This window comes from Symsagittifera roscoffensis, chromosome 6 (assembly GCF_963678635.1).
Source record: "Symsagittifera roscoffensis chromosome 6, txSymRosc1.1, whole genome shotgun sequence".
Lineage (NCBI taxonomy): Eukaryota > Metazoa > Xenacoelomorpha > Acoela > Convolutidae > Symsagittifera > Symsagittifera roscoffensis.
This window is the reverse complement of record NC_087067.1, coordinates 28113415-28135945: the sequence shown is the minus strand read 5'-3', so window position 1 is coordinate 28135945 and position 22531 is coordinate 28113415. Positions and strand designations below refer to the sequence as shown.

Below are 22531 nucleotides of genomic sequence, written 5' to 3'. Positions count from 1 at the left end.
CATAGGAAAAGATAAATTTTAGTAGACCTAATTTCTCAACTTTTGTGTTTCATATTTGTGTTGTATGGCAAGTGATGCGAAGCTCTGCTTTGCCTCTGTGTGCACAATGTGGTCTAGATTGTTTTGAAGCCTTGTTAGGTGCCTCAAAAAGACTTAAAAGGCATTCGATTTTGGGTTTTCATAAAGCCCATTCAGTCGTAATTCAAGTTCTAAAAATATTTCAAAGTTGCTGTCGTTGTGCCGAGAAAAGCATATGAAAGGTTTTGCTTATTCGGACTGAGTTACTGCTCTAAAGGATTACAATGTTTTTTCTTTAAAATTAATATGCTAAACCCTAGATCAGTTTTGTCCCATCTAGTAAACCAAGAAATTGATATGAAAATTACTTAAAAATCATTTTTTTCCGTTTTTCTTTTCTACAATAATTATTGTTGCCGGAACATTTGTGGTACGTTCGCAGCAAGAATCTATTCCTGTTTATTTTAAAAAACTGAATTGTAAATTATCGCTCTTGGGTTCGGTAAGCTCAAATGCATTTTCAGACTATAAATGATATTGGTGTAAAAAGAGCTGAAGTTGGCGAACCCAATTCCAAAATGAGGCTCAGCATCACGAGTGAAGATGACGCATATACAATTCCCGCGTCGCTTCCCGGGAGCGCTACGTCTTCATCTTCCTCGTCGCTTACACAGTCACAAATGTTTCTTCACGCCGTGGCAGTTGAAAAAAGCAACATTGTGAATCTCTTCAAGCTGACCTTGAAGAAATTGCTAGATTCAATGAACAGTTTGGGACGGCGTATGCTGAGCTACCGTCATGAACCCTTGCAACAGTTCATGCTAGTTATTGAACGGGTTCTGCAACATGGTTTTATATCTGGTGAGTAAATTTTGCTAAAAATGCTGTCAAAATTTAAGATAAAATTTAGAGATTTTTGCGAATAAACTCGCGTTCATATTCGATTTTGATCGTATAAGGGTTTGGCTGTTCTTACACTTTCCGGTATATTAACTGTTTTTTAACTTTGGAAATGATTTAAAACGTTGAAAAAAATGGAGAATTTACATGCAACTGAAGGCAAATTTTTTCAATCTATCAAAAATAGTGCTCCTTCTAAAGAGCTCAGAACACAAATTCAAGTTTTGGTGTGTTCATGCCTCAAGCGATTTCTGGTATTAAAAGAACATAGACGTTAGAAAAAAATATATTTGAGTCTCACAGAATTCAAATGGTAGTTCAAATGGCAGTTCAAAGAACAAATCGGAAAATTTGTTAAAATTTCATTGGCCTATAAAAACAACTGCTTTATCTCAAAAAATACAAGGTGGTTCGTAATTAAAATAGTTTGCGGTTGTTTTAAAGTTGCGGAAGCTAATACTACTGGCAAATTGCTTGGTTGACTTCAAATTTGATAGCAAGAACAGCCAGTTGCTCTTCAAGTAGCGCAGAATTCTGCAAAAAAAAAACGAATAAAAAAAATTAAGGAATAAGTTGATTAATTTTATTTTTTGTTTCCCAATTTATCCTGTTTTGCTGCGTTTTTTTTATCGATTAGAGGGCGATTAATTTAGTACAACTCGACAAATGAGAAGTAATGATAGTCAACTTAATATAAAAATTGCAGAAAAATTTGATTTCTCATCGCCTTTCGTAAATGTTTCATTTAGTCTAAACAGAAAAACCCCACAATTTTTTTTTCTTCAAACAGACACTTGCGAGAGCAAGTAACTTGTAATCGGGAACTAGACTTTTTCCACCGAAACAACTCTTTTTACAAGTGACAGGTCTCGGGTTCGATTCAAGAAGCGACTTCAGAGCATAAAGTCTGGTGCTCGATCCCCAGCGGGACGGTGGTTTTTTTTTTGAGATATGTAAGAAATTGACAATGCTTTTTTTGTTTGGAAAATCAAAATCTTTCAAGCCCCTCTAATTGGGTCCAGAAGTAAATCAGGCGCCTTGAGTTTCTTTCTTTGAATGCTTATATAACGGGGTTGATTGTTTTCATCGGCGTATTTTCCTCGAATTGAAGATCATTCGAGCAAATATAAGAAAATTCTGTAGATGTTTTTTTTTCGAATTTCGGAAATAGTTTTTTCGACTTAATCGCTTCCGTCTCATTTTCTTTCTGCTTGTTTTAATGCTATGTTTATGTTGTATCGGAAGTGTTGCGAAACTCCGCTTGGCTTCTGCGTTCAAAATATTTTTGGAATCGAAATCATAACCAATAGGGCGCTTAAATATGAGACCACACTTGACACACTACCAGCGTTCTTTGAGATATTCAAAATTGGAGAAAAACAAGCTATGTCCTTGTTCCTTCCCACCTGGTGGTTGGAGCATTTATTTCACTGGTTTATTTATCTCATTGAACAAATTTTTGAAATACGTTTGACACTGGAATCTGTTTGTTCGCTTTAGGGCGATCATCTGGCTTCAGCATCACTGGGTCTAATCAGAGGACTTTCTGGAATGCGCTGGACAAAATGGATTCTATGAGTCCAAACTGTGTCGAAATTCTGCACAACGTACGCGCTCTCCCTGATATCAAGTTAGTACAGTTCCTTTCTTTTTGTTGTTATCAGTCGTGCTAATTTTTCTTCAGTCTGTTTTTAGCAGTTTTTCTGCCACTTTTAGGGACTTATTGCAATTTTGTGAAACGAATTCCAAAACAACTTTTTGTGCATATCTATTTGCTACAAAAATTCATCAATTTTGTCGTGAAAATTTAGATTGTTTGCTTTTTCCGCGGAACTGTGAAATGTGAAATTAATTATCATGAGTAAACTCTGAACTTTGGCGTCGGATCGAATAGCGCTGGAGCAATTTAATTTTTTTTTCAATTTAAATTGCTCGATTTAAATTAAAATTTTTCATTTAAATTGAGTGGACTCATAATTTCACATTTAAATAAATTGAAATTTAAATAATTTCAATCGTTTTTTTTTAAATGGATATCACTGGTCGTGCATGGGTTTCCTATCCACCAGGATTATCTAGACCTGAAATTTTGCCATTAAATTTTCGAAAAAATTGAATTTTTTTTGTGTGATATTTTTGATTTGATTTCAGAGAAATTGCATTATTCGATCTTAGATTACTATTAAGAATGTTGGAAATATGAGATTTGATGAATAGGCAATCATTGGAAGTTTTATTATATTAAATGAATCTGAATGAAGTCCATTTTCTGCCAAATACTCACATGGCAGCGAGTATAAAAAAAAGTTAGTTAATCTAAAAAGCAGTGGTGCTCATTTATAAAAAAAATTGAAATTGAAATTGTTCACAAAATTATAAAAATTTGTCATTAAAATTTTTTCAGAAACTGTTTAAACTTTTTTTTAGCAATTCAGATTTTTTGAAGTCTTCTTAGCAATTTTATTTTGCCATTTTAGAAAAGAAATCAAGACCAATTTGTGCTGCAACACAAATTTATTAGTTTTTTTCTTATTAATTGACACATGCAAACTGTGTACTTTCGCGTCGGATTGAATCCCGCTCGAGCAACTTGAATTTTTCTGTCAATTTAATATGCTCGATTTAAATATATATTTTTCATTTAAATTGAGTGGGCTAATAATTTTACATTTAAATAAATTAAAATTTAAATGAAAATTCACATTTATTTATTATTATTTTTTTTAAATGGACATCACTGCTAAAAAGTCTCTATTTTCTGACCGTTTTGAGAGCTCAAGTCGACCGATTTTGACATTAGCTTTGACAATATCTTAGATCTGGTTTGGGACGGGGAAGGGCCTGGATCAGATTTGCCCTGATGCAGAAGAGACTGTCAGAGTACTTCGACATCCTCTCACATTCCAAAAACCAACTCAAGTGAGGGCCTAAGTTTTACGACTACATGTTTCTTCGGCTAAGTGGTGGAACAGATCACAGTTGGTCCAAAGCAAAGTGACACTTCATAGAAATAGAAAACTAGACCCTGCTTCGAAAACCAATTTAGTGAAATGAATCTATTCTGATTTTGATTAGCAGCTTTCATTTAATTAATTATGCAGTACACAGCAACCATGCGGCCATGCTTTAACAAATGAAGATTCGATATAAAATATTTCACTTAGCATTCGAGCCATTACTATTTTGTCTTTCGACGAACGGTCTAAATTCTACGATTTTTTTCACACCTGGTTGAATAGCTGCATTTGTGGGATCTCTTTTACTATTTCATCCTTTTGCAGAAAGGGGGATTCGTTACAACGTGCAAAATTCGCATATGCTTAACCGTTGAATTATTTTATTATAGGGGTGGCAATTCGTTACAAGGTGAATTGTTAGAGATTTGTGAAAGCAATATTTTGGAAGCTGTTTGGGCAATGAAATACATTTCAGTTGAAATGTATTGTAATTTTTTAGACTTACTTCAAGTGCAACAATATCATAAGCGCTAAGCTTCTTGCTAATATTGATTCCTTAGCTTCAGGCAAATCTTTTTTAAAACGTGATAATAAAACTGATTTTTTTCTCTTAGAGATTTTTACGGTGCTTCTGCTTTGATTCTGGATGAAGACACAGTCTCGATGCTGTCTGGTCTGATGGTCGGGCTAAATGTGCTCGAATTCAACTTCGTACACAGAGATGAAGATTTAGACAATTTGGTAAGTCATGATTGGCTAGGGCTCTTTCTGACGTTTCATCCATAAAACAGAGCGGCTATCATTCAATTAATACATTCAGTGAATACCAAAAGGTTTTTTTTAAAAACTCATCAAAGTTTTACTCAGAGCATCGTAATCACGCGTCAATTATGCGAAATATCAATTTCCCTTGTCTCTAAATTGTTCAATTAGCAGATATATCTTTAATCTATCTAATAAAAAACATGCATAATCCTCAGTTCCCAGTTTCAAACGTTCCCATGCAGCACGTTTCAAACGTTCCCAACACAAAAAGTTGTTGTTTTTCTGATTGTTTTTAAAAAGATCAGTTGTTCGCAATTAAAATTTGTAGTCTAATTAATTGATATGTTGTTTCAGCCAACTGTGATTGACTTGAGTCCTTTTTTAAAAGACGGAAATTACCTGGAGCGTGTGTCCGACAACATTTCAAATATGTCTATGAATTCATGGTATGTTAGCAGGTTGTGTGAATGCGAAAGCTTGGAAAAATATGAATTTGTTAAACCAATTGTTGGTTTGAATTTTAGCGATGATGATTCAGATCTGCAGCAGGAAATTCTGGACTTATCCAATCAAAATAGTTACATTGAAGAAATCAACAAAAAATTGAAGTAAGTCTTCAGTTTATATAAAACACAAATGTCTCATTGAAAGTTACTTTGGAAAAATTACTTTTTTAGAAACCAAGTAAATGAACTTGCTGCCAAAATTACGAACTTGGAAACTGAGAAAATGGAAATTGGTTTCAAGGTAAGTAGGTGAGTTGTCTTCAAAAAAAATCTATCAATCAAATTAGTTTTTTCTGCAAAAGCACTGCTTATTAAATATCGTGTTTATCAGTGTACTACATTAAAAACCGTTTAGTTGTTATTTCTTGCTTGTTTAATACATTTTCCTCATATGAAAGTTTAAATTGGAAAAATTATATTATTGCTAATTTTTAGCAGTTGAGAACAAGGAAGATTAAGTTGATTTAAAGACAAGCGAACTGAATGTTTTAGTTAGAAGGAACAGAATTGAAGTTAGAAGAAGTTAGATTAGAAAGAGACAATTTGCTAAATGAGAAGAACTCCAGAGAAGAGCATGAGAAGAAGAGAATGGATATGGCCCAGGCGGACATACAAGTGGAGAGAGAGACCATACAGGCTATGAACCAGAGTCTGGACGTTACAAATCAGCAGCTGAAGGAGAAACTGGCTGATGAGATCACTCACAGATTGGTTAGTTGATCAAATATTGTGAATTAAGATCTGTTATAATGGGAATTTTTTTTTTAAATTATCGATACTTGATTCACATATATATCAAATCTTTCTTTTCTTCGAAATCTATTATTTCTGGAAATGAACATTTTCAATTATAAATCTCAAGAAATTTGTCTGATGATTTTTTGGAAGCGTTGATTTTGCTCTCAATTAACGTCGCGGAGGCTTTTGATCATTCACATAAGCACACCACCCGTCTTCTACTTTACAAAGCCGGTTTTAATACGCAAAGTTTTTATACAAATGTATACAAAATCATAGTAACCGGTAATTCTTGTTGTTTCGACCATAGAAAATGTTTTTTTTTTTCATGAAAGTCTTTAAATGCTCTAATAACTACAGATGTGCATTCACACGTATTAATGTGTTTATGAATGCACTTAGGTATCTATGCACTTTTTGAGTTGAATTGAAATTCATCCGCTTAAAATTTAGTAGATAGCACTCTCCAAATACGAACGTCGAGATGGCGCGAAAGAACGTGAGCAATTTCTAGTTTATTAAGTGAAATTAAATTTTAGATTTCCAGCGGTATACAATTTTTACCTATTGATCCAGTTTTCTCAAGTCGGGTTATTGCTATCAAAAAAGCGCCAATCATAAATGATTTAGAAAATTCAAAGGGCATCTATTTTTTCTTTAAAATTCGAAAATTGAAGTTTTAAACAAAGTAAGTGTTTTTCTTTTTGTTTACTTGCGTTCATTACTCTTTTCCAACTGTCAGTTGGCTATGTTTTTCTTTTCCACGCAAAATCAAGCACCTTAGATAGTCATCGGAATGGGCCGAGTGATATCAAATTAAAGCTCTTTCAGTCGTGATTGAAACAAAATTTGAAATATTCAAACATTTGTCCTAGTGTCGAGAAGAAACACGTTCGAAATTTTTGAGTTTTGGCCTAATTTTTTAAAATGTTCAAAAGAAGGTTGTTCCACTGGCGACAAAAGCTGGTGTACAGTTTTTGAGTTCAATTTTTTGTGAGTAAAGCGACCGAGTAACGATTGTTATGAGAAATCAGCTTTTATTTAGAGGCGTTTAGGCTGAGAACTTGATTTTATTAAAAAGGGCAATGTTTTGGATGTTTCATTTAGCGGCTATTTGGCAAATTAGTCTTCCTAAAAAAAATTAAAACTATTGTGCAAAAAGTTCAGAATTTTTTCAATTTTGTCATTCCTTTTTTGAAGTCAAATGTAGTCGATTATGCTTAAATTACTAACTTCATACGCGTTGTATATTTTTCGAAGCACACCATGCACTAAAAATGACACTAACTTGCAGAAAAAAAATTGTAGTGGTTGGAACATTTTGTTCTTCTTGCGCAGCTACCGGCTATCTTTGTTTTATTTTAAATTTAGTTTGAAGTCCTTTGTTTTTAGTCTGTGGATCAGTTGAAGTGGTTTTTCATTACTTTTTCACTGGGAATTTTTTTGTATTAAGAGTCGATGAACGATTAGACTTTTATACAGGTCGCGATGATTTTTTTCAGGAAAAGTCAAATTTTTTCTGGCTGAAATTCACTTTTTTGAGGTTTGACCTTTGATTTCTTTTTATGTTTTTTTTCTTCATTTTCCTCGTTAAAAGGAAGGCAAACTCAATTATTGAACAGCAAAAGTGTAAATGTCACGAAAAACGTTATCGACTTCTAGTTTCGAATGTGGATTTTAAATTTCAGATTACGCAGCGATTTAAAAATTTTAAGTATTGATCCAGTTTTCTCAAATTGGGTTAAATTTATCAAAAAAGTGCTAATCAGAAGTTGTTCTCGAAATTTAATTTCTAACTGTCGTTTTGTTATTTTATGTGGCATATATATCGATTGTTAAATAGATACAGGGTGAAATAATGACGCTTTCCTTTTCCCCTTAATTTCTTTTTTTAAATGCCCCTTATCTCGCAAAAATCTTCGATTTGCAATTTTGAATAGGTTTTCTGTATAATATATAATACGCAGTTTTTTGAAGTTTTTTTAAATTCATTTTTCTGTTCACCCTGTTTTGATCTGATTACTTTTTCAGACATTCCTCAGCCACGAAACGGTCATAGTGGCTGTGCGACTCGATATGAATTAATTGTTTCCCGGAACTCTCATGTACGCCAGCGTCTTACAATTATCGGCTTCCTGCAATTTGGATCTCGTTTTTGTTTAAAAGCTTCGAAAGCCAGTATCTCCTGAATTTTCCTGATTAGAATGCGCAGCTGCAGTTACTAAGAAATTTTTCATGAAGTCGCTCGTTGGTTTTGCACACTTCTTTCACTGATCACACTGATTATAATGTGCTTTGAGTGGTAATGTTGATTACAAATTAATTGGCGAATATCAAGTATTTTTATAGCCTGTGTTTTGATTAGGAAGTTGAGAAGGAGGTGCAGCTGCAGGTGAGCATGCGTATAGAGGCGGAGGAGGCGACCAGACTGATGGAACAGGACATACATGAGAAACAGGACTCACTTGTCTCCCTCAGACAACAGCTGAAAGACATCAAGACCCTCAATCTACAATTATACACTACTGCTCAGGTATAGTGGTTTAAAGAACTGCAAACAATTGGAACAGAAAGAATTAATTGAAAAGAGCTCCGCGGCGATAACCGGCTCTGACTCTCGTATAGATTCCTACCCTCTGTTGGCAAGCTCGCAACACGTTGGCACGACTGCCGCAGTCACTACTTTGCTTGGATGATTCCTTCATAAATCAAGCGAAGGGTGGATTGGCGTAGTGAAAATTTGCGTAGGGTAATTTGGTATATAGGGTAGATTGGAATAGTGTAGTTTGTCCTGCTACGGTAGTGTTACCTTAATTTTTACTTAGTAGTTCTAATTAGCATTAGCTATAACCATTTTATTAAACAATCATTGCTGTCTCGTAATTTTTTCGACTTCGGAAATAAGTGGGGCTAATTAATGCGACCGAACTGCTGACCATTCAAAACTGCTTCGATATCGAAATTGCTACATAATATTATGCAAGTTCCAGTGTTACTTGCTGCATTCAAAATTGGTTTTTGCAAATCGTTAAACTAAATTTATAATGAAGCCTACTGCACCTAATTTTGTTATTTTGAAAAGTGAGGCCGGAGCTGCTTTTTTGTAAAATCTGTTCCGATAGATCATTTTAAGTATTGCGTATTTCTAGCTAGGGTGTAGATCTTAGTGTTAACTGGATGCGTGAATTCACGTTATCTTTGTAATGATTAGATACAAGGAGAGAAAACTATCTTTGAATGGATTGGGTTGTTTTCACAAGTTTGATTGATCTAGTGTATAGGGTTTTGATAGGGTTTGTACGAGGCTTGTTTTGGGTTGCGATAAGGGGCTTGTACAGGATTGTGATTTGTCAAGGTTTTGTACAGGATTGTGATTGCTCAAAATTTTCCTTGGCACAAAAGTACTACTGAAAATGAAGTATGTAATTTTTCTGTCAGCTTGCTGACTTTTTCGAGTCTTTTTCCTTGTATGATTTGAACTGCGCTCCAAAGGTTTTGACCAAGTTTTTATACCGTATGTCCTGGCGAAGGGAGTAGATAGCTCTCCTCTGTGTTTGACCCTACTATATGTATAGCCGGCTATTGTATCGAAATGGTAGCCTACTAATCCTAATGATTTTGAACAATTATTTTGAGTACGACTCAGTTAATTTGAGTCTCAATACTCCAACAGGTAGCAATCAGTTATCTTTTTCAGTTCCGGTATCTTCTATCTGTTTTGATAAGATTTTCTATCTGCTTAAGCAAGAATAAAAGATAAAATTTGAACAATTGTATATCACTGAATTCCAAAAATCAACGATTGGTTGGTTTTCTGGAGTTTTGATGTCTAAAGTAAATATTTGTGAGCATGAGCGCTTCTTTTCGCTAGTTCTGGGTTACTTTGCTCTCTAAAGTGCGTACGCTTTTTCTGGAATTAAATTTTTGTGCTCAGAGGGGTCTTTTTTGCTGAAAAGTTTCAATTTTTTCATAAGTTATTCATTCGGAACTATTACACCAATGAGCGTAGTGTAACAGTATGAGTTTATGTCACAATTATAAGTGCTTTTTTGTTGTTGCTTCGTATAATCACGATCTATTTCATTGGAAATTTCATAATATCTATTCTGTTTTATTGATGGGTAATGTTTCCCGATTGCTAAGCGACTGTGGCCCAGATGGAAGGACCTGATAATCCTTATCTACTGGTCTGAGGTTCAAGCAGTTTTTAACACTAGTTTTATTTATGTTTGGTGGTGTTTATGTTGCTTAGCATTGGCAATTTTTAAAGCATCTGTAGCTGCTTTTATGGCGACTGGTGTTAATAAACTTTCAAGGGCCTGTAACACAGATGCGAGGACGTGAGATCCTCGGCTCGAGATTGAAGGTTCAAATCCGACATATAGCAAAAGTGTTTTTATTCAAGTATTGTTTCTATCTTTTCTTATTTTCATTTTAAAAGCTGTTTTTGTCGTTTTCTCGATTGTGTTTGCAAAATGAATCTCCGCCTCTGTGTTTCTCAAGTCTGAATGATATTGATGTCCTGAGCTTAGAATCAAACAGATGTTTCACTTGTGGCGATTTTAATCATAAAGTCGTGGAGGCTCAAAATTTTTTGATATAGGGCGAATTTGAGATATTCAATGTGCGCTTAATTTCAGAGTGATAATTGGCTCGTTTTTCTTCCTTCCTCTTCCTTCGAATTTTCGCAAGCATTTTTTCGTTCAGGTTGTCTGATTGTTACATTGTCTGATTGTTACAAAAATGGCATGCGGACTGATTAGGCCATGCCAAACATTTTATTTTAAGTCTTCATACTAAACCTTGTAAAATCAGTCGTTACATCATATAATTGATGTTTATCTGAGGTGGTGGAAAAGAAAAAAGAGCCTTTAATTGATTCAGTTTTTCTCGTGATTTTATTTGATTCAGTAATTCTTTGAAAATTTGCAACATGCGGTTTTATTAGAGGGCGTCTCGTTTTGCTTTACGTGAATGAATACAGATATGTATTCATTCAGGTTGAATACATATCTTTTTTAAGAGTCTATAAACGGCGTTCAGACTCTTATATAGGTCGTGATGATTTTTTTGTAGTTTTTTCTTTAGGAAAAGTCTTAAAATGCTCTAATTATAAAAGAAGTGCATTCATACTTAAAAATGCACATATGAATGCCCTATTTTTATATGCACTTTTTGAGTTCAATTCAGGTTCATATGTTTGAAGGTAGGCAAGATGCCCTCTCCAACAATAAAAGCTGAAATAGCGCGAAAAAACGTTACGAGAGTGAAATTTAATTTTTAGATTTCCCAGCGGAAAGAACAACTTTTCTAATGACCCAGTTTTCTCAAATCGGGTTAATATTTTCAAAAAATAGACAATTTTTAATTGCTCTTGAAATTCAAAGAGCTTTAAGGTCATATACTTTTTTTGAAATTCAAAAGTAGAAATTAAACAAGTCAATATTTTTTTCTGTTTCTTTGCGTTCATTGACTCTTTTGCAACTGCCTTTTGGACTTGATTTTTTTGCCAAATAGGACTGTGCGTAGATGAGCTAGCACTGTCTTATATACAAGGGTTGTACATAGGATAAAAGATTGACAAAGACTTGCAGACTGTTTTAGGAAAGACTGGCAGAGTTGGAGCATAAGAACTCAATCGTGAAACAGTTAGAAGATAAGAGTTTCAGAATGAACGACACCCTCAACGATCAGCAGAAAGAGTAAGTAGAAAAATACGACTTAAATGAAAAAACACTTTCTACGCATGTGACAGCTCTAAATATTTAAGTAAGCGCTTCTTTTTTAATGTTTATAATGATATTCATATTCGCTTGTTATGATGTTCTGATATTTGAAAAGGTAAATCAACGGAGATATGTAGAAGTTTCGGTGTGTTTTTCAGTCAACCAGCCCAGAGGCTTTCTCCGAAAGTTAATTATTTGGGCTGAAAAACCAAATTATTTGGGCTGAATAACCAGCGCCCATTAAGCTATGACTAACTTGCAAGAGTTCACCTGCGATTGGAATCAGAAATCCAATGCTTGCTGGGATCCATCAGTACCGGAGCGCCACGATGTGTTTTTCATTGCGTATGCGAAACAAAACTAGACCTGATCCTCAGGGGCGGATCTAGGATTTTCTCGAGGAGGGGAACCGGATCTTCAAATCTCAAAAAAAAAATTTCGAATTTTTGTCGACTTTTTTTATAGGTCGAGCCAATTGATTTTCCGAGCTCTCACAAAGCACCAAAAAGTCCCTGTTTTGGCCAAATTTTCTGCGCCGCAGTCAAAATTTTGAAAAAAATGCCAAAAAGGCGTTTTTATCAATTTTTGGAAAATTTTGACCAAAAAAATCGCGTTTTTTCGGGGCGCGCTCCCCCCCACCCTCAAAATTTGTATATATTGGTGCCTTTAGAAAAATTTTAGGGTCGGTCGGCCAAAAATGGATTTCTTAAAAAGTGCCACAGGGGGGACCCTTTGGGTCAGCAGGGGGTCGAATCCCCGAGGAGAAAGGTACGTCCGCCCCCCCCCCCCCCTAAATCCGCCCCTGCTGATCCTATTGTTTTGCTTCGATAAAGCAGTCAAACTTTCAAAAAATCCTAGAAATGTACGCTTGTTTAATTTTCTAGAAATATTACGGGGCCTTTTCCAAGAGGATTAACTTCGATCAAAAAACCGCAATCAAAACACCGTTTCTATTTCTGTCATACCAATTCAATATTGATGCTTGGGTGGTCATTGAGCTCTGTGGGTCCCAAAAGATTTTGCTTTAATCCTAATTATAGTAGCAATTTTAATTAGGTTGAAGGGAATGGAACAAGACAAGACAGCAGCAGTGGAAACTGCGAGAAGTCTGGGTGCACAGCTGTCTGACAAAGACAACGCAATGTTAGTTTCCTGAAGCCAATTGCTCCTGATTATGGATAGCGGAAGTCATATCCAATTTTCACATTTTTCAGCATTGATTTAATTCAGATAATTTTTTAGATGTTTTGATTAGTTTTTTTTAGCTGAGATAATTTTCAGGTCGTTTTTGAGTTGATTTTTCAGCTCTGAAATAATTCAGTTCATTTTTTAGATATTCTGATGATTTTTTAGCTCCGATTTTTTTTCAGGTCACCTTCAAGATAATTTTTCAGCTCTGGTAGAATTAAATTCTTGTTTTTCATGAGTATTTTTTAGCTGTTTGCAGATATTTTTCAGCTCTGATATAAATCAGATAATTTTGGGGTATTTTTCAGATGATTTTTCTGATACATTTTTAGTATAATTCAGATAATTTTTTAGATGCTTTTCAGATCATGCCTGGAGACAGATGTTAGTATAGAGCGTGAGTGGAGAACGACTCTGCAGAAGGAAAAGGAGGCACTGGTCTCCGAACTGGAGTTGATCAAGCTGCAACTGAAGAAAGTACCCTCTCTAGAGAAAGTAACCACTCACATTAACCAATTTATAAGAATATGTACAAGCTTAAATTCAGCATGTATTGCCTTAATTATGGGGTCATCCGGTCTCTAAACTTCATGAAGCATACCGTTTTTGAATTTTGGAGCTATCCTTAAGCTGGAAAAGCTTTTGTAACGAAACGTTTCACATGGTTACCCTTGCGGCAAGCAAGGGTATTGCAATCGGGTACTAGACTTTTTCCCGTAAATAACTTTGTTCACAAGATTCATCTAGACTCCTGGTGCTACATTCGCTCATAATGAATTCAAACTTTTCAGTGTCTCATTCACACTTAGCCTGCAGGTAACGAAAAGCTTGGGACGGCAAAGGTTCTGAGAAGGACCTGTTTTTTTTTCAAACGGTAAATACTCCGGTTCAAAAAAAATTTCGGCCCATTATTTGTCTGCTTAGGTTTTTTCGGCTTAGTTGCTACATCGAAGAATCATTTTTTTTGCTGTAAACAGTTTTCACTGTAGTTTCTTTAAGTGTTTTAGGATTTTAAAAATCCGACCGAATCGAATTTTGTTTACCAACATGATTTTTCTTCATTTTTTTTCTTTTTCATCGGCTTTATAAGTTTCGGCTTAATAATATCGACCTAGAGTGGACTCTTGCGTCGTTTGGGGATCGAAAAAATATTTTATGTGCGTGCGTGTGTTCTTAGGACAAACGGGACATATTATTTTTCTATTAATTGGAATTTTTTTTTTGAATTTTTTCGGCATGAAAGGTTGCTGCTCAGGTATTTTTGGCTTTTTTACCGCTTGGTAATTATAAATTCAAATTCAATCAACCGTCCTCCGCATCTGGCCTTGAGTTAACACAACTGCTTGCGACAGCAAAACGTTGCAGTTTGAATCCGGACGGTACCTTTTTTTTGCAAACTAGAGTAGTGCGTTTTCGGGCTATCGTCCGTCTGTTTAATTTTTTCGGCATAGTTCCCATAGACCGACATTTTTTAAGGTTCAGCTTTCTTCGAAGTTGCTGTAACCCCCATGCTTGAGACGACAAAGCCGGGAGTTCATTCCAGTCGAGACTTGTTTTGCAAAGAGAAAGTTTTCATCTAATTTAAATCATTGTCGGTTTGCTTATTTTTGTCGGCTTAGTTCCGCAGAAATACTTTGTTTTTGAAATTTCAGTTTCTTTTTCAGTTTTTTGTTGATAACAACGAATCTTTGATGTTTTTTATTCATCTTTTTTCTGGATTTTAATCGAAGTCATTCATATTTGTATCACAAGTGATGCGAAGCTCAGCTTCGCCGCTGTGTTCAGTAATCTCGACAGTCGAACAAACCTTTAAATGTTCATTATTTCCGTTGTCGCACATGGTTTATTTAATCAAAGGAGCTTCATCCACTTAATTAAAACGCATTCAAAACTGCTCGCAAATATGGTAAAGTAAGCGCACATGGGAGTTGATTCTAAAAGTTGTAGCCCATGATCGGACTTTTCTTTTAGTTTTTTCGGACAATTTCAGTGCTGTAAGTGTTTAATTGAAATTTTTTGGTATCTTGAAGTAAGTCTTGCCAAAACGTAATTCGAATTGAAAAGCTTCTAGTTTTTGAAAAATTTCCGTCGAGATATCTGATATGGTGTAAAAAAAAATTGACGTCTTGCAGTTGAATGGTACTATTCTATAGCCTTCAGACTTATCCAGCAACTGCTCATTTTCATCTGTCTTTTTTAAGTTGGCAGATCGATGTTTCAGTAAACCAAAAACTAGCGGATCAGATCAATAATAGTAAAATGCAACATTCAATTACCTAATCACGTGCATTGAAGATCAAGATTTATACAATGCGACGAGTATTTCACAAAAACAAAAAGTGAAACTAAGAATGTCTCAAAGAAACCATTCTTGTTTCGACGTCGAATGTGGTACGGTCAGCGCCATTTTCATTACGGGACTTAGTGTGAGAGAAATGTTTTAAAAGAGTTGAATAATTTAGTTCAGGAAAGATAATTCTACAAATCTTTGATTATGCAATTGATGTAATTATTCGGTATGCTGATTTGGTAAGTTACTAAAACTTTCTTTACTGACCTGCTACCGTCCTAAAACTTCAGTTTTATGATCTGGTAAGTTGCCGAAAATTCTTAACGTTCGTATTCAGTAGACCTCGACAGTCGATCAAAAGTTTAATTGTTGTTCATTCTTTCCAGTGTCGCACATATTTTAAATAATCAAAGAAGTTATATCCACTTAATTAAAACAAATTTTAAACTACTCGCAAATATGGCAAAGTAAGCGCATATGAGAGGTGGTTGTAGAGGTTGTAGCCATGATCGGATTTTTTTCGAAATTTTTGTTTCTGAAAATTCTTAACGTTCGTGTTCAGTAATCTTGACAGTCGATTAAAAGTTTATTTGTTGTTCATTGCTTCCAGTGTCGCACATGGTTTATTTAATGAAAGGAGCTATATCCACTTAATTAAAACGCATTCAAAACTGATAGCAAATATGGTAAATTAAGCGCACTTGGGAGTGTTTTGTAAAGTCTGTAGCCGATGATCGGTTTTTCTTAGTTTTGTGGACAATTCCAGCGTTATAAGTATTTTTATTGAAATTTTTTGCTATTTCGAAATAAGTTTTGCCAACGACTTACGTAATTCAGTTGAAAAAGCCCTGAATTGAAGATCAAGATTTATACAATGCGACGAGTATTTCAAAAAAACAAAAAGTTAAACACAATGTCTCAAAGAAACAATTCCTGTTTCGACGTCAAATGTGTTACGTTCAGCCCCAGGTTCATTACGGGACTTAGTGTGAGAGAATTGTTTGTAGACCCAGCTATTTTTAATTTTTTAGTTCAGGAAAGATAAATCTATAAATCTTTGATTCTGCAATTGATGTAATTATTCGGTATGCTGATTTGGTAAGTTACTAAAACTTCTTTTTACTGATCTGCTAACGTCCTAAAACTTCGGTTTTCTGCTCTGGTAAGTTACTCAAATTTCTTAACGTTCGTGTTCAGTAATCTTGATAGTCGACCAAAAGTTTTTTTATTGTTCATTGTTTCCAGTGTCGCCAATATTTTAAATAATTAAAGGAGTTATATCCAAGCATTCAAAACTGCTCGCCAATAAAACGCGAGTTAATACGCATTCAAAACTGCTCACAAATGCTTTAAAGTAAGCGCACATGGGAGGTGGTTGTACAGGTTGTAGCCCATGATCGGATTTTTCTTTTAGTTCTGTGGACAATTGCAACGTTATAAGTGTTTGTTGAAATTTTTTGGTATCTCGAATTATGTCTTGCCAATGACTTATGTAGTTCGGTGAAAAAGCTCCTAGTTTTTTGAAAAAAAAATTTACGTCCAGTTCGATATGGTGTAAAAAAATACGTCTTGCAAGTGAATGGTAATAATTTATAGGCTTAAGACTTATCCAGCAACTGCTCATTTAATCATTTAATCAATGTATTTTTAAGGTGGCAGATCAATAAATGATGTATCAGTAAACCGAAAACTAGCGGATCAGAGTGTTAATAGGAAAATGCATCATTCTCTTGCGTAATCACCTCAATTGAAGATCAAGATTTATACAATGTGACGAGTATTTCGTAAAAAAAAAAATTTAAACAATGAATGATTCAAGGAAACAACTCCTGTCTCGAGGTCGAATGTGGTACGTTTAGCTCCAGGTTTATAACCGGACTTCGTGTGAGATAAATGTTCTTAGACGCAGCAGTTTTAAGTTTATTATTGTAGTTCATGAAAGATAATTCTATAAATCTTTGATTCTGCAATTGATTTACAAATAGCGTAATTCGGTATACTGGTATGTTAAGTTAGTAAAAGTTCGTTTTACTGACCTGCTAATTTACTAAAACTTCGGTTTTTTTATCTGGTAATTTATTGAAAATTCTTTACGTGCGTGTTCAGTAATCTCGACAGTCGACAAAAAGTTTAATTGTTTTTCATTCTTTCCAGAGTCGCTTATGCTTTATTTAATCAAAGGAGCTATATCCACCTAATTAAAAGGCATTCAAAACTGCTCGCAAATATGGTAAAGTAAGCGCACATGGGAGTTGATTCTAAAAGTTGTAGCCCATGATCGGATTTTTCTTTTAGTTTTTTCGGACAATTCCAGTGCTGTAAGTGTTTTATTGAAATTTTTTGGTATCTTGAAATAAGTCTTGCCAAAATGTAATTCGAATTAAAAAGCTCCTAGTTTTTGAAAAACTTCCGTCGAGATGTCTGATATGGTGTAATAAAAAATGACGTCTTGCAGTTGAATGTTACTGCTCTATAGCCTTCAGACTTATCCAGCAACTGCTCATTTTCATCTGTCTATTTTTAAGTTGGCAGATCATTAAATCGATGTTTCAGTAAACCAAAAACTAGCAGATCAGATCAATAATAGTAAAATGCAACATTCAATTGCCTAATCACGTGCATTTTAGATCAAGATTTATACAATGCGACGAGTTTTTCACAAAACAAAAAGTGAAACTAAGAATGTCTAAAGAAACCCTTCTTGTTCCGACGTCGAATGTGGTACGGTCAGCGCCATGTTCATTACGGAATTAGTGTGAGAGAAATGTTTTCAGACCCAGCTGTTTTAAAGGTTTTAGTTCAGGAAAGATAATTCTATAAATCTTTGATTATGCAATTGATGTAATTATTCGGTATACTGGTATGGTAAGTTAGTAAAACTTCGTTTTACTGACCTGCTAATTTACTAAAACTTCGGTTTTTTTATCTGGTAATTTATTGAAAATTCTTTACGTGCGTGTTCAGTAATCTCGACAGTCGACAAAAAGTTTAATTGTTGTTCATTCTTTCCAGAGTCGCTTATGCTTTATTTAATCAAAGGAGCTATATCCACCTAATTAAAAGGCATTCAAAACTGCTCGCAAATATGGTAAAGTAAGCGCACATGGGAGTTGATTCTAAAAGTTGTAGCCCATGATCGGATTTTTCTTTTAGTTTTTTCGGACAATTCCAGTGCTGTAAGTGTTTTATTGAAATTTTTTGGTATCTTGAAATAAGTCTTGCCAAAATGTAATTCGAATTAAAAAGCTCCTAGTTTTTGAAAAATTTCCGTCGAGATGTCTGATATGGTGTAATAAAAAATGACGTCTTGCAGTTGAATGTTACTGCTCTATAGCCTTCAGACTTATCCAGCAACTGCTCATTTTCATCTGTCTATTTTTAATTGGCAGATCATTAAATCGATGTTTCAGTAAACCAAAAACTAGCAGATCAGATCAATAATAATAAAATGCAACATTCAATTGCCTAATCACGTGCATTTTAGATCAAGATTTATACAATGCGACGAGTTTTTCACAAAACAAAAAGTGAAACTAAGAATGTCTAAAGAAACCCTTCTTGTTCCGACGTCGAATGTGGTACGGTCAGCGCCATGTTCATTACGGAATTAGTGTGAGAGAAATGTTTTCAGACCCAGCTGTTTTAAAGATTTTAGTTCAGGAAAGATAATTCTATAAATCTTTGATTATGCAATTGATGTAATTATTCGGTATACTGGTATGGTAAGTTAGTAAAACTTCGTTTTACTGACCTGCTAATTTACTAAAACTTCGTTTTTTTTTATCTGGTAACTTATTGAAAATTCTTTATGTGCTTGTTCAGTAATATCGACAGTCGACAAAAAGTTTAATTGTTGTTCATTCTTTCCAGAGTCGCACATGGTTTATTTAATCAAAGGAGCTATATCTACTTAATTAAAACGCATTCAAAACTGATAGCAAATATGGTAAAGTAAGCGCACATGGGTGTTGCTTGTAAAGCCTCTAGCTAGCCCATGATCGGGTTTTTCTTTTAGTTTTATTGGACAATTCCAATGTTATAAGTATTCGTATTTATTTTTTTTGGTATCTCGAAATTGTTTTACGTAATTTAATTGAAAAAGCTCCTATTTTCTGAAAAATTTTCGTCGAGATATCTGATATGGTGTAAAAAAAAAGTACGTCTTGCAAGTGAATGGTACTACTCTATAGCCTTCAGACTTATCCAGCTACTGCTCAATTTCATCTATCTTTTTTAAGTTGGCAGATCAGTAAATCGATGTATCAGTAAACCGAAAACTTGTGGACCAGATCAATAGTAGGAAAATGCATCATTCTATTAGGTAATCACGTGAAGTGAAGATTAAGATTTATACAATGCGACGAGTATTTCACAAATCAAAAAGTGAAACAAAGGATGTCTCAAAGAAACAATTTTTGTTTTGACGTCGAATGTGGTACACGTTCAGCCCCAGGTTCATTACGGGATTTAGTGTAAGGGAAATGTTTAGAGATCCAGCTGTTTTAAGTTTTTTAGTTCAGGAAAGATAATTCTATAAATCTTTGATACTGCAATTGATGTAAAGATTCGGTATACTGATTTGGTAAGTTAGAAAACTTCGTTTTACTGATCTGCCAACTTTCTAAATTTCAAATTTCTGATCTGGTAAGTTACTGAAAAATCGGCTCAATAATTTGGTAAGTGACTGTAACTTCGATTTACTGGTCTGGTAAGTTACTGAAACTTCGGCTCATTAATCTGGAAATTAAATAAAACGTCAATTTACTGAACACACCCCGTTTATGCTATAGGAGCGAGATTCCCTGCAAGAGAAAGTTCTCTTTCTCTCCCGCCAAATAGAGGAGAGTGAGTTGAGTCTGGCGGACATGGGACTGAAGTTGAGGTTGAAGGAGGAGCAGCTGGAACTGTTGAAGGAGGAGGAGGAGAAAAAGAAGTGCAGTGGGTGGGTGGATGAAAAGACAGTGAGGAGTTGTATGCAGTGTGACACTGAGTTCACTAATCTCGTCAGAAAGGTACCCCCACCATGCATATTGACTTATTTTTAATAAGCAACAAGAGGTCTTATTCGTAGGCTGAAAAATTTGGAGCAAAGGGACACGTTTGTCTGGAATAGAAAGTCCTGTTGTCTTCTGCTCGTGAAGTTGATTTGTTGCGAAGTCCATTGAAAAGTTTTTTATTTTTTTTAATGCATTTATGGATGCACTTTGGTATATATACAATTTTTGAGTTTAATTGAAATTCATCTGCTGAAAGTGACGTAAATAGCACTCTCCAAATGCGAACGTGGAAATGGTGCAAAAAACGTGAACAATTTCTAGTTTCGAAAATGGAATTTAGTTTTAAGATTTCCAGCGGAATAAAAACGTTACCTATCGATCCAGTTTTCTCTAGTTGGGTTCATGTTATCAAAAAAGCGCCAATCATAAATTGTTGTAGAAGTTCAAAGAGCTTAAAGGGTATCTATTTTTTTTTGAAATTCGGAAGTTGAAATTTTTTCAACAAAGTCATTGTTTTTTTTCTGTTACTTTGTTGATTACTCTTTTCCAACTCAGTTTACTATGTTTTTTTTCTTTCCTTTCAGTCACTTGTTTCAATTGTTTTTACATAAGCAAAGTTTGTGATATAGTATGACCTCTCGTTTTTTTCAACCTAAGTCGCAGATATTTGCAACGCAAATATTGTTGCTACAAATTGTGTTCATTTTGAAAGAGTTCATTTTGATCAATAACCAGCTATTAAGTAGAGCCAATGATAAGGATATTAACAGACTATTATATTACAAATAGCACTTTAGCTTCTAGGTATCATGGATCTGAGTGTAGAGGTAGGGAAGGAGACCCGCAACATAACAAGAGGGTTCGAACTTGGGCAGGGTCGGATGTTTTTAATGAACTTTTTCTTTTACTAGTTAAGATGCGTCCGCTCTATAAATTGAGGCATATTAGTTGTTAATTTTCTTTTTTTTTCAAATTGACTGGTACTGCTATTGCGTCATAATTGGCTTGCGTCACTTAGCAATTAGTTAGACTCATAACTGGCGTGCGAGAAATTTTATAGACTCAAAGTTTTACTCATTCAGTTTTTCCCAGTAGCGTTATTCAGAAAGTTTCTTTCAAAATGCTTTGAATTCAAATAATAAGTTCAGAAAAGATGCACGTTGTAAGAAATGCCGAGTAGAAGATGGTCATCTTATAGTATCAGTTTACTCTACCTTAGCGATTTGACGTGAATCTAGAAACTTTGAGGAAAGCTCGGATTACTAGAATAATGTTCTGTCGACAGGATTGAGATTTAAACGTAAGCTTCAATATTAAATCAAATCAAATGATACCGCCATAGCAACTAGAACGTCAACAATAGAGTTAAAAAGTTGGGCATCACTAGATTAGCCGAATAGCTCTCATGAGGACCCTGAATGTATGCCCTTAATTTTTTTGAGTAGTAATGGTAGCTAAAGTTTCTCTCTGTTTAAGCACCACTGCAGAAACTGTGGCAATGTGTTCTGTAACAGCTGTTCGAACTACAAACTGAAGTTGCCAAGCTCCAAGGATCCAGTGAGAGTATGCCTGGAATGCAGATCCAAAATTAACCAGCAGAGTCTATGACAAAACTGAAGTCGCGAAGTCAGCACATCACGTGGTTGATCTTAACCGATCATTTTTATCAACAAAAATTTAATAAATTATGTCGAAATGAAAATCAACCGGCTGAGCTGAACAAGTTTAATTGAATTTTCGGTGTAACATTTTCTATTTACCTAAAATGTTATGAATCAAAAGTAATTCCTACAATCTTCGTGTTCTTGACGTACAATACGTTTAATTAGTCTTTGGTTAGTTTTTACGGACAAATTGGATTTTCACATAATTAAGTCGTGCTGTTTTTTTTCGCTTTTGAGAATTGAGTCTCAAGTTTTGATTACGCTCAAAGTTATTTAAACGAGCATAGCGTTGTGTGATAGTACGATGCAACTTTTTCAATTTTAAATTTACTTTTTTGCGGTTTCACTTATGATTTGTTTTCAAGTTCAGTTCATTTCGTTTGTTTAGAGGAAAGCAACTCCACTATCGAACAGCAAAAGTGTAAAGGTCACGATAAACGTGATCAACTATAGTTCCGATAATGGAATTTAAATTTCAAATTTTCCAGAGAAGTAAAAAAATTACCTATTCATCCAGTTTTCTCAAATAAGCTTTATTTGATCAAAAGAGGTATCAATTCTGTCTGTAAAATTCGAAAAAGTTGAGATAGTAACGTAGTGCTTTTTTATTAGACTAGTTCAGAAGTGAGTAGCCATTTACAAATCCGATCCCTGAGTCGAAATTACTCTGACAGACCCTCTAGACATCCGACCAGTTAATTGTATTATTAAATAGACAAATGGTATTGTGAAACACAATAGCCAGAAAGTTGTTTTATAGAGACAGTCATTTTTTTCAGTAG

At 34.6% G+C, this 22531-nt stretch overlaps 1 protein-coding gene across 1 annotated transcript; it reads left to right on the top strand.

The window, feature by feature from the left end:
- The first annotated feature begins 546 nt into the window (after positions 1–546).
- Positions 547–21820, top strand: LOC134847664 (RUN and FYVE domain-containing protein 2-like). The gene is made up of 14 exons (XM_063864827.1): positions 547–879; positions 2419–2548; positions 3736–3837; positions 4490–4616; positions 4995–5086; positions 5165–5248; positions 5318–5387; positions 5639–5857; positions 8250–8417; positions 11489–11586; positions 12667–12753; positions 13164–13293; positions 19879–20100; positions 21562–21820. The coding sequence occupies exons 1-14, from the start codon at positions 597–599 to the stop codon at positions 21691–21693; spliced, it is 1944 nt and encodes a 647-aa protein (XP_063720897.1). The 5' UTR covers positions 547–596; the 3' UTR covers positions 21694–21820.
- Positions 21821–22531: the final 711 nt, after the last annotated feature.

Coding starts and splice junctions, on each gene's coding strand:
- LOC134847664 (XM_063864827.1), top strand. CDS start 597: ATGAGGCTCAGCATCACGAGTGAAGATGACGCATATACAATTCCCGCG. Junction 5,388..5,638: donor AAATGGAAATTGGTTTCAAG/GTAAGTAGGTGA, acceptor TGAATGTTTTAG/TTAGAAGGAACAGAATTGAA. Junction 5,858..8,249: donor ATGAGATCACTCACAGATTG/GTTAGTTGATCA, acceptor TGTTTTGATTAG/GAAGTTGAGAAGGAGGTGCA.